The 12355-nt window shown below is 38.9% G+C and overlaps 2 protein-coding genes across 3 annotated transcripts; both read right to left on the bottom strand.

The window, feature by feature from the left end:
• Positions 1-691: 691 nt before the first annotated feature.
• On the bottom strand, positions 692-4830 carry cfl1 (cofilin 1). The gene is made up of 4 exons (XM_072437489.1): positions 4690-4830; positions 2116-2426; positions 1963-2039; positions 692-1590 (listed from the first exon to the last, which is right to left on the bottom strand). Exons 1-4 carry the CDS (start codon positions 4690-4692, stop codon positions 1478-1480), a joined length of 504 nt encoding a protein of 167 aa, XP_072293590.1. The 5' UTR covers positions 4693-4830; the 3' UTR covers positions 692-1477.
• Positions 4831-5757: 927 nt separating this feature from the next.
• Positions 5758-12040, bottom strand: atl3 (atlastin 3). 2 transcript variants are annotated; one of them, XM_072437463.1, is made up of 14 exons: positions 11908-12040; positions 11058-11265; positions 10241-10375; positions 9775-9879; positions 9653-9703; positions 8916-8972; positions 8733-8825; positions 8501-8639; positions 8287-8414; positions 7640-7696; positions 7491-7562; positions 7235-7426; positions 6922-7161; positions 5758-6602 (listed from the first exon to the last, which is right to left on the bottom strand). In XM_072437463.1, the coding sequence occupies exons 2-14, from the start codon at positions 11256-11258 to the stop codon at positions 6540-6542; spliced, it is 1533 nt and encodes a 510-aa protein (XP_072293564.1). In that variant the 5' UTR covers positions 11259-11265; positions 11908-12040; the 3' UTR covers positions 5758-6539. The 2 variants fall into 2 exon arrangements, with proteins under 2 accessions (XP_072293564.1, XP_072293557.1); XM_072437456.1 differs by lacking the exon at positions 11908-12040 and having other exon boundaries at positions 11058-11287.
• Positions 12041-12355: the final 315 nt, after the last annotated feature.

Below are 12355 nucleotides of genomic sequence, written 5' to 3'. Positions count from 1 at the left end.
ACTCGAGTCTTTCGCTGTCTAATTTTGTCCTGTACATTGAGAGAACTATATTATGATAGATCCATGCGCTTAGACCCGGGGAAACATGCTGCCCTCCGGAGGACGAGCCGCACGCGGCTGCAGGTGAGCGGTAGGTGCGTTTTATGATTGCGATGTGGCAGGACAAATCGGCAGTCCACAGCACGAGGAAATGACTCAGCTTTGGGCCAAAAAAATCGTCCATTACGCCTTTAAACTCATAGGGGCAAAACATTCCCAAACATGGTCATAAATCCAAAGGAAATTCCTACCCTTCTGGTTTGAAGGTAGATGTATAATATCTTGAAGATACAGCATTACCCCAGGATATTTTTACTTATTCAAATCACTTATTTTAGATTATCACTCGTCACTGGTCTCAGTGTATTAACAGTCTCTAAATCAAAGCCCTGTGTCGAGTCTGTGACTGATTTACACTAAACCAAGACACTTTGGAAACACATTTCTTGGTAGGGTTTGCTCAAACCTGAACAGGCTTCATGAAATAAGCCCCAGGCATCTGATGACGTGATCATGGGGGGGCTGTGTATTTTGGCCTACTATGCAAATCTTTGCCATAATCAGAACAAATCGACCAAGGAACGATCAAGCAAATCTAGATCGAAAGCACACTTAACTCAGGTTTAAGGGATTGTGTCTTAATAACGATGCATTTTTATTGAGCAAATATCTTTATTACGGTACATTAATTTAAAGTAATCAAACGTCTGGAGTGCAATGGTGATAAAACAACAGGTTCAGTAGTTTAGTGCTTTTTATTAGATACAAGGAGACAATACAAAACAGTCAAGTTTCAGCCTCTCTTCAGACACCTTCATTTACTCTTCACTCTCCAGTCTTTCAGAACACTAATTATTGGAGGAGATCCAGATTGTTTTTTTTACAAGAACAAGGAATGTGTTTGATTACATTGAATGTTGTTTGACTATAAACTGGAAAATAACGAAACAAATTTTGGAGTTTGCATTTCAACAGCGTAAATATAAGAAATGGAATCATATTCAACCACCCGTTCCACCGAGAGAATTATGGTTTAATTTTGTGCAATCAAAAGTGAATTCAGACCAATTCTAAACCTCAACTACACTAAACTAGAAGTTTGGCAAAAATATAGTTGGAACAATACTCTTCAGATTTAAATGGTTGGAATGAGGCAGAGTCCCTTTCTTTAAACAGAACACGGGAAAACAAAATTCTTAATTGTTCGCAATTTAACTTCTTCATTAGACCTTCAATCAGTTGTATCTTAATGTTTTTACTTCATCTTATATTTATTTTTGTTTTGTTTTTGACAGTCTTCATTTGTTCATTTTCCCTAAGCCCACCCACAATGCCCCTCCCCATGAACCCCATAAACATTGCTGGTTCCACCTTTGCCCCTCTCCAAACCACTGGAATGAACAGCTAAAGCCAACAGATGTGTCTGAAAGGCCTTAGTTTATAAAGGGGATCCTTCCAAGCTCACTACGGACCCAGCGCCAAGTTTCTCAGCCAGGGTGTGTCGGTCTTTGAGGTCCTCCAAACCATTCACTTGCCACTCGTGCTTGATACCTGGAATCACAAAGACATCACATTGTAATTTTTATGTCTAATAGTTAAATTCATCTGCTGTCATTTACATTTGCGAGAGTTCAGAAATGTAAATGTATTCTCATATATTGCCTCTTTCAGACTTCCTATAAGTGATCTGTTCTTCTGTATCTACCTCTGTATCTACCTGCGTTGCACCAATGAAATTTCCCCATGTGGGACAATAAAGGAATATCTTATCTTATCTTTTACAAGTTCAGAGTTAATTTACTGCAGCTCAAATGTCTTAACTTGCACTAAAGATGGGTCCCAACATTAAGAATTAAGTCGTCTTAAAATAGTCTTTGTTTGCAGCGTATCAAATATCCAAATCAATGGCTAGTGTAAAGTTACCTTCAAACTTCCTCTTGATGGCATCTTTTGAGCTGGCATAAATCATCTTGCTCTTCAAAGGGGCGCTGTCTGGTGCCCTGGAAACGACAAAGAGCAAATGTAAATGCAAGAGAACCGATAATCGTGAAAGAGCTTGTGTGAAGGCCGTCTCACCAGAAAATAAAGACCAGGTCCTCTTTCTTTGTCTCTTTGGTCTCGTAGGTTGCATCGTACAAAGCGTAGCGACAATCTTTCGGGGGAAGCATGCTCACAAAGTGCTGGTAGGGGTCTTGGACGGTGGTGCCCAGGTCGCCCTGCAGGATTTCTTTGCCTTCATCTAGGACGATGTTCTTGAGGTCTTTGCTGAGGCAGAAGAGGATGGCCTTCTTCCTCTTTCTCTTCTCTTCCTCGTTTGCCTGGGCCTTACGCACCTTCATGTCATTGAAGACTGCGATAACTTCATCTGTAACTTTCACACCAGAAGCCTGCAAACAAAGGTGATCAGAAATTAGCAAAGCACACAACCACCTTAAGAGCACCAGGAACAGAACCCAGTCAGATTTTATTGTCTCAATAAAAACAAAAAAACTTTATTTTTTAGAACATATCCAGAAAGATACATTTAATAACAAATGTCTTTATTTCAAACTATTAAGGCGTTCCAAACCACATGTATTGAATAACACCCCCCATTTACAATTAGACTACATCTCAATATTGCAATCTTATGACCCAGTGCCAACTTCAGTAACATTTGTCAATTGGCTGCTATGTGTGTTTTTTATTTTATTTATTTTTAATTTTGACTCATGTTACTTGTTCATGAAGGGCACAGCAGGGACTAAATTATAAAAAGACTGACGAGAATAAATTTAAATACGCAATCACATTAGCAAAGTAACAATCCAGACTTGACCACAAAAGTTGGTGAAATATAAATGTGTGCCATGTAACCCTGCCTTCATACGGACATGCGACACGTACAACAGAGGTCAACTGATGTGCACTAACATGCAAAGGTGGGCTGTGACACGATGTTAGTTATGGTGTCAGACTTATCCTACAAAACATCCCCTAAAAAATAGTTCCCATACAGTGAACGTGAACAGCTTGAAAAGAGAAAAGGAGCGTTTTAGTGCCGTTTAAAGTCCACCACAGAACTGATTGTAAAAGGTGTGTCCAAGCACAGTATTACATAAGAGGCAGAAAGCTATGCATCCAACCATAAGATTGACCATGTGGGTGACAGTGCTGTTTGAAATTAAGTGTTTGAGAGCCGGCTGACTCCAAGACAATGAGGCTTCTGTTGAAATATAGTCTCAGCTGCTGCACAAAGTCCCTCAGTCTGGTCTTCTGACTCAGGTTAGAGCAATCACAGGAAAACAACCTCAGGACAAGATACAAACTGCTGTGTTGCAGCAACAAGCAACAATGAGAAGGAAACGAGGACAGGAAAGCAGTCAGAGACACCGTTTGCATAATGCTTACGACCAATGTGAAAGATGTCAGCACATTCTAGAGTAGGGATAATTATTTACAAGGAAAGTCCCAAATGTTTTCTCTTTAGACGTAATTAAACAATCACAAGTTCTCACTAGTCGACAGGTAAAACATTAAATGTATTTATATTTTGGGAAGGGCGGTGATAAAAAGGCCCTCACAGTGAATAGGAAGGGCAGAATTAAATGCACGTTAAAAAAAAATAAGAAAAACAAATAATTTAGACTGAATTGAAAGTAGGGTTTTAGACTAAATATAAGAGCACGCAGCGGAAGCCGCAAAGAGGATGCGGAGTCTGCACTAGTCAGTCCCGTTAGCTCCGTCATCACATTTCGTACTTGCATAACGAAACGTGGGCGAAATTGCACTATATACGCACAATAACATGGGCCAATAGTTACCACATACAAGTGGGCGCTAGAGAGAAAAGTCATTTGTTTCTAACAAGTACATTACAAAATGGTCTTTGCACCAAATTCAGGGTGGGGCCATGAATGCAGCACATGTGTGCGCTAGCTTCTATATAAGGAAAACTGGGCTCAAACACACAATTCAACCTTGTTCAAACGTCGAGACGGATCCAAACCTCACATCCTCATCCACACATTTAAGCAGCAGTGAAACAGCGCGTCGTAGTCGTTTTGACACAGACTCGTCATTGTGATGCTGCGTTAGCTGAGGCGATGTGCAAAGACAAAGAACAGCACATCCTCAGTTAGCATTGAGTTAGACTTGTCATTTCAGCCCGTGCTATCGAGGCTAATGCTAACAATACAGCCCTGGGGCCGCTGCACCTGCAGCGTACTTGTATGAAACAACAAGGGTGTCTGCGTTAGCACGAGGCTAATGTGATGCACGGCCCAGCCCTGTGACGGGTCAAAAGATTCTTTTACACCTCCTTTGATTAACGGGTCACGGTGAAGTACAAAGGAAAAGAAATGGCGTCTCTAGGTTTTCATTCCATTGCTACGTTTCTTGACACGAGCGCCCATTTAAAATAACGTCAAAAGTAATTTATTGGATGCAGGCAGCTTCACGAAGCGGCTGTGCAATGTGGAATTGAGTAATTATTCCCCAATGTTGCGAAGGAAAAGTTAGCATTTTACGAGGTTTTGTGTTGAATCTAGTTAAATAGTGTTTTATAGTGAAATCCTTCACAAAATTCGAAAAGTGAGCTCACAACATCTGGTAGAATCTCAAAAGCATAAGTTAGGATGAATGTAAAAGGGTAAAAAGCGTTAGACTTACCATGGCTGCGCTGTGAGTGGGTCAGTGGCTGAGGACAAATTGAATGGACAGATGATGAATGTGTCTCACGCACTCGATATACCACATGAACGCGCCACATGCGCGCCACCGACTCCCCCGCGTGCACGAGATAGAACACGTGAGTATTCGTTATTTGGCTCCGTTTAATGCCAGCTATTAGTTTTATGTTTTTTTTTCTTAAAGTAACTTATTCAGTAAAATTACTTTACTTCCGAATTTGAATTACGTCCGAATTTGTTTGTAATAAAACACGTTGTATGGTAAAGCAACAATTTCAATATTGTTATTTTAAAATAAAACATGTATAAAAGGTGTCAACTCGTTGTTCTTGGTTTACATATATTATGATCAAATTAATACAAATGATAAACAGCCCTAATGATTGCACTATATTGTCATTTAGCATGTATGAAAAAATGTATATACAATGTTCCCAGCATTTATTTATAATGATTACGACACAACAGATAAAATGGTAGACCATCTACTAAATTAATATTGCACCAACGGCGTGAATAGTGATAAATAAATACAATATAGCTGTTTGTGACCGACATAAGCGCCAGTAAGACAGAGCGGGGCGTGGCGATGGGCGGACACTTTGCACCGTGGAGCCAGTCTCCGCCTCCGTGCGCACTGGTGGGTGGAGACAGCTGAACTCACTTCCAAATAAGGAAGTTAACGGCGAACGGCGGCGGTCAGTGCACGCGCCTAGACGCACATCACCATATAAGGAGACATGAGACGCCAAATTCTATGGCGGCCTTCTCTCTTTGATTTTAGGGAGGAAAGGCACATGTGTGAAAGACACAGTGAGAGGATGAAGAGACGTTCCATTGGAGTCAGACGACATGATGCGACATAAACGGGCCCGTGCATCCTCCGCCCTGAGGTGACGCTCCAAACACCACTCACTGTCGCGCAGGTGCAGCGCATGTAGCGCCATCAATGCTGCGGATTCTATTTTTCAAGTTGTATTACTCTCCAAAGCTTCCCGTTAACAAGTTTCTCATTTCCAGTGCTTTTATGAATTAAAAACAACACGTATTACTACAAATGAACAGCTTTTATTGTCCAAGAGCCCATACATTCGAATTCATTTGTAATAAAGCCAAAGCGCACCGAGACATATGGAAATGCTCATTCAAAAGTATACTTTTGGATAGGTCTAAACTCTTAAAAGGATGTCAAATTTCCCCATTGTGTGGACAAATAAAGGCTTATCTAATCTTAATATTCAATGTCCTTAAAAGCACCACATGGAATAGACAAGTCTTGCTGACTTATTCATTCTAGACTACAGTAAAAAATAAAATGTCTCGCTTGTAAATTGACGAGTAAACAAATGTTTTATATGTAACAATGACACAACCTTTGGTCAGCAAAAACAGTATTTTTAAAGGCATTCTGGTTATTGTAGTGTAGTCTTTCATTAGAATAAAACAAAATAGGAAACGGAAAGCAAAAACTTGAAACTACAATATACACACACAAAATCGTCTTTGAAGTAAACATGCATAATCTTCCAATAAATTGCAGCTTTTACAATAAAACAAAACTAATGTTTTACATATATATTTGGAAACATTTATGCCGAAAAAAGCATCTTGCAGAATATAAAATTAATCTAAACTTTATTGCTGTGCATTAAGATGAATTGTAAAGATGCTCATTGCTGTAGAGTTAAGACATAAGGCTTATGAGAATATACTGGAATGCTACTTGTAATCTGTGCACACGTTTGGTCCAATGTGTGGATGCTTTGTAGAAGATTTTAAGGCAGAATGTGCTGGTTGTAACAGATAAATTATAAAACAAAGGATTAAAATCTAATGTGATTTTTTCATTTGCGCGATGTTTGTTCCTCTTGATTTGTTCAACATCTCGGTCGTCTGCAAACAAAACAGAAACAGATAAGTACTTCTTGCAACATCCAGCCTGACTTCTGTTTTTGGTGTTGTGTTCAGTCAGCAAATCTCTCATTTTCTAAAGTTCACTTTGGTGTCACATGTCATTTTTAATTAAAAAAAAAAATTCAATAAATTATGACACTTTTTAATAACTTCTAATGACCTATTATACTTTTGTTCCACTGCACACCAACAACATACTTCAAAAGGATATGATTGTTCAGGATGATTTTTAGTTAATAAATGCAATAGTGCCCTCTAGTGGCTACAGCTACATACAAACAGAATACTACGCAGTTACCTGTTCCAGTACAATGCCAGCTGCTTGGTCGATGGCTCCCCCAATAGGACGGTAGTGGCCCGAGTAGCGGATGAAGGCCCATGCCAGCATGGCCAACATGACCAAACCAAGAGTGCAGTCACACACCAGAGCAACAGTGACCATTCCAATGAAGAGGAAAATACCAGACAGGATGTATAGGATGCAAATCAACACAAACAGCACAGCAGGGGTGCGGAAGGCGCTGAACAGATTTTTGGACTTGTAACAGGGAAAGACAAGCAGATAAGAAACTGTTGATGAATTAATCTTGGCTCAGTTATCAATTTAGTACCTCATTGTGTTTTTGGTATGATTGCCACATTTCATCCAGCTCTTTTTCCAGCTGCCCTTGGTAACGGTCACAAAACTCTTGACCACCCATCTTTTTGGTTGACGAGAAATTATGTAGTGACTCTTTGAAGAAAAAATTATGCTTCTCTTCCAGAGATTCCGGAGACATATAGGGCAAGTCACCACCACAAACCTTAAATAAGAAGTGGTTGAATAATTCGTTCAATTTGATGAAAATTAAAAAGACAAAGATGAACCTTCTCCATGTTCTTGTAATACTGTTCTTTAGATGCAGCAACAGCTGCCAGATTGTTTGCTTCTGCAGTAGCCTATCGTGAGATATATATATATGCATTAAAGTACAATTCAATGAAAAAAGACATTGAACTTTATTGAAATATAGTACCATCAGCATCGTCTTTGGTTGTGGCAGATCTTCTCCCTGGTAAATCTTGATGTATGCCTGAAAATAAATAAACGTTTTATATTAGGATATATGTACATGAACCGTACATGTATATGCATCTGTATGAAGAGAAAGTCAGAGACAAACGTTAAAAGGAAATGTAGGTGCTCTTACGGGTTTAAGAGAATAACTACAATCACAACTGAACCTGTGTTGCCAGTGCCTTAATGTGCAAGTTCCTCTCCTTCTCAATATAAGAACAGGCCTCATGTTTGACTAAGAACCACCAGAATTCCCTCTGGACTGCAGAGGCTGCACAAACACAGATTAATGATTGGTGCCAGTGCTGGGCTTTAGGCAGCGACCATCATATCAGTCATTTTAGTTTTAAACTCAAGTTGATTTAGTCGCAACTGGCAACCCCCAATAAGAGACTCATGCGAGGCCCATTCCGCTTTCTCATTCGATAATTGCCAAAACATCAAATGACAATTTGGCCATCATGACCACAATGTTTTTGTTATCAAAAATAAATCAGACTTGAAATTATTATCAGAAAAAGCTATATTTGATTTTTAATATGTTTAACTCGGACACAAACAGGTAATTTTATTGAAATCTTAAATCAAGATCTTAACATTTCTTACCTTAAAATACTCAACCAAACCCATGCAGGTTACTTTATTCCCATTGATTTCCTTTTCTGCCAAATTGTCTGGGTGCAGAAGATTGGGAATAAGATCCATCAGCTCATTTCGGAAGTCAGGTGCCACCTCTAAAAAAATTAGTATTTTAATGAAAAGAATATATTGAGTTGCGAAACGGTCAATAGCTTTTGTTAACTGCGATTAATACACATACCACTCAGTTGTCCTTGGAATGATGGATTTGTGGCAACTTTCAGTCCGGGATGAGGCAACAAAAAGCAAGAGATGTTAGTAAAGCAGGAATATATGTGCTCTCTCACCGTCTGAAGCTCTTCGTGTTGGGCTTCTTTAACCTTTAAAAAGTATAAATTTACTTTTAGTGTTCATGTGCACAGAAGTATCCCAACAGCCACAGATTTTATTTGAGCAAGAGCAATAATTGGTACCTGTAACCTTTTATCCAGAAAGTCGCTGCCTCCTTTAAAGCCATACTTGTACTCATAAGGAAAACTCCAATCCCTGATCAGAAACATCAAAGACTATAGAAAAAAATAACACTTGTGTGAACTGATCTAAGTAACGAACAAAAATACAAATTGCAAGTAAATCAATCAGTAAGTTTGTGTCACCTGAAAGGGCTTCAAAAAGATCTCATCCATAGCAAGACGACCATACTCTGTAAAAAGCTGGATGATGAAAAAATAGATTAGCATTTCAGAACTTTTTTTTGTAGAAAACCATGCCTGGTTTTCATTTATACATTTTTGTCAACCATCATTGTTAAAGGGGACTATTGAACTCTGGAACATGTCAAATATAAAATGGAAAGCTTTTACCCCCTAATTTTCAGTCGAATCCGGATCTGCTTGCACTCAAAAAAATAATAAAAAAAAACTTCAGTAGGCCTTTGTAAATGCCTGCCTGGGATTTATTTTATAACAATAATTTTAACTCAATCTATTTTTTAGTAACAAGACCCAAAAATGCTCCAACTAATGTCAGTCCATTCCCCGAATAGCAGCTTTAAGCCTCCTTTTATTTAATTACAAAAACAAATCCAGGCTGGATTTGAATTGTGATATTCCTTTGTGCATACATTGTAACCATTTATAATCAGTAAGTACCGGAGTAAATCAGGCATCAAAGGCCAAATCAACAAAGTCTCAGCTTCACAAAAAGCCCAGCCATTTGGTTATAGTCCAAACGGTTCAAAAACAACTTCGGTTTTAACTGGGAGTACATTTAGACAGGTGTTTTAGGGAAAATCAACCTTAATAATTAAATGATGAAGGGTTAAATGGATTCTTTATACTGCAAAAATATACAGCTATATAAGCAATTTTATTTCCACACAGGCAAAACAAACCTGCAACTGCTGTAGGTCATCCTCTTGTATGTTCTGTGACAGATTGTAGATCTACAACAATAACAGGATCAGCACTGACACTGTAGTACATTCTGTATGATAATGACAGCACGTTTAGTCACCTGTACAGAGCTGGTCATAGTGCTGAGTGCAAAGATGGTAGCACAGTCCTTAACGGTAGACTCATTGTCAAAGGCACCCTGGGTGTCCATTAGCACTACTGCTAACTGCACAGAAGAAATAAAGTTGTGATTTATTGAAGTCTATATAAAATCCAAGGGGTAGAATGTAGCAATGCCACATCATGAAACAATAATCCAAAAAATGTATAAACCTTTGGTTAGAGGGCACATGCCACTGCTCAATATTTCTATTTTGGTTAGTATTATTATATTACATTTTAGTAGAAAAGAATTATATATTTTTGTTATAATTTGTCTCAAAATGTAGTAACTGGTTTATTACATAATGTGACAGATTATTACAACATGTTTTTTATTACATGATGAAGTGACAATTTGATTTCATTGTAGAATATGATTACACAATGTGACAGTACAGGGGAGTAGGTGAACAGGACATTTTCACCTCTGTGCCATCGCTTTTCTGGACAAGAAAAACCTCGCTCCAAAGCTGAATTCCCGTCGTCTCTGGTTCAGAGCCTCCCCTCCATGAAAATCCAGTTAGAGGTTCATCATCTTTACCCAGCCAATTTGTGTCACCCTAAAAGTACACAAGACAGAACACAGGTTCAGCTGTATTGTATATATTTTCAATTCTCCAAAACCTATCTAAGAAAGTCAAAGGTGGATTCCCGAGCGAGTTGGGACCTGCCAGTGGAGAGATTCACCATCAAATAAAACATACACAAGCCAAGTACACAAACCTTGTTCAAGATCTGGTGACGGGTCGTCATCATATACTATCGTATCATCTACTGACTGGCTTTAGGAGGCTTTAATGCAGAGGACACATTTCCTTAAAGGAACCAACAAAAGTGTACCTTACCTTAAGGGTATCATGATTCATATACACTTCGTTGTATTGCCTTCAAGGGTAAATAAAAGTTCCCACTTGATTTTGATAAAAAACAGGCGTCAGCTGACAATTCAAAACATGACAGAGGCAGACCAATAAGAGGAGAGGGAGGGAAAAGCGTCTGTGTTTGAGCAGACAGCTGCATTTAGAAATATTGAATCACGATATGACCAAAATAGTGTCTTGTCACAGGGATGAGATCACAATTAGTACAAATCATATCAATATGGCCTTGCCCAAAGACAATAGATAATGATAAGTGTGCTTTAAAATGCTGTCAAAGAATGGAACTGACAAATAAAGAAATCCCTCAGTAGTGCGATGTCTGGAATATGACAGTGATGGATCCGATTACAACGAGGCTCACCTTTCTGTGCATGTAACGAAGCATTAAGTCAAGTAGGAAACTCTTTCCCTTTCGGAACGCTCCAGCCACAGATACCACAACCGCATGTTTGTCTCGGACTTCAGGGGCCAACAAAACCTGTGACAAAGCCTCTACATCCAAACTGAAGGAGTGATCCTCCTTGCACACGTCGACAATCTGCACTGGTCTGCCTTTTGACATAGTGCAGCTGCAAAGATAAAAATATAAGAAATAAATTACATTACAATACAAGGCATTTGCATCAATCAGGTGTGCCAATCGGAAACTTTAGCTTCTTAAAAAGGAAAAAAGTAGGCCTCTTAGAAGTCATGAGTTGAAACTTACGCAAAACAAAAGAGACTTGTGTGTAAGATTGGATGTGGGCCCTCTGCCGCTGGCCTTAAGAATTAAAAGCCTTCTGTTTGCTTTCAAACTCTCACTAAAATGTGATGAACGTCTATGAGTAAGACAGGGAGGTGTCCATCTTCACATAACTTTTAATGACTGTTGAATCCAACTTTAGGTTAACACCTAAAGGCGTGGCATTTTGCAATAACAAATATGTAAAATATTTTACCGCACCTGAAATACCACTGTAATCCAAGAGAACATACAGTATGGCGATGGAAATAATAACCAAATGTGTGTTTAAGTAAACACAACTACAACCATTTTGACTCCTGAGCACAGGGCCATAGTTAGCCAACAGCTAATGGTATAATGCTCAGATCGGGTGAATGCACGAGACACGTCATTTTGAGGCGAAAACATCGAACCAAAACTATCGGTTTAAAATATTTACAAAAAGTGGTTTATCAAAGACATGTATGTAATACAGTGACATTGTTACCTTAAGTCTCCTCTGATGCCTCCAACAAAGTAGATTAAAAAAAACTCAAACGTCAACGTTTTACTGTGTGGTTGGCACGAAAACGATGAGAAGTTTTTTCCAACAAGAAACTATTTCCGTATTTTGGCTGTGTGAGTCTGCGATGTGCATGATGGGAACTGGAGTTCTGTTAGGACAAACTGCGCATTCGCTTATATATAGTTCGTCTGGGAAATGTAGTTTGCTGTGACACGGTGACATTATACGCAAATGGGAATGTAAATCAGCAGGTCAGGCCTTTTGCATTTACACAAATAATCAGGACAGAGCAGTTCACGTGGCGCGGTCGTTGAATTGATTTAAGTGCAATCTGTAAAACCAGTAATTTATAGACTTTGTGTCAATCTAGGCCACGGATCAACGATTAAAATACAATTGTAACACTAGTAATCACAACCGCAAAAGCCTG

Source organism: Eucyclogobius newberryi, unplaced genomic scaffold (assembly GCF_026437365.1).
Source record: "Eucyclogobius newberryi isolate DKJ021-1_F unplaced genomic scaffold, fEucNew1.0.hap1 SCAF_11, whole genome shotgun sequence".
Classification (NCBI taxonomy): Eukaryota; Metazoa; Chordata; class Actinopteri; order Gobiiformes; family Gobiidae; genus Eucyclogobius; species Eucyclogobius newberryi.
The sequence above is the reverse complement of the archived record's forward strand: the minus strand, read 5'-3'. Positions and strand labels throughout refer to the sequence as shown.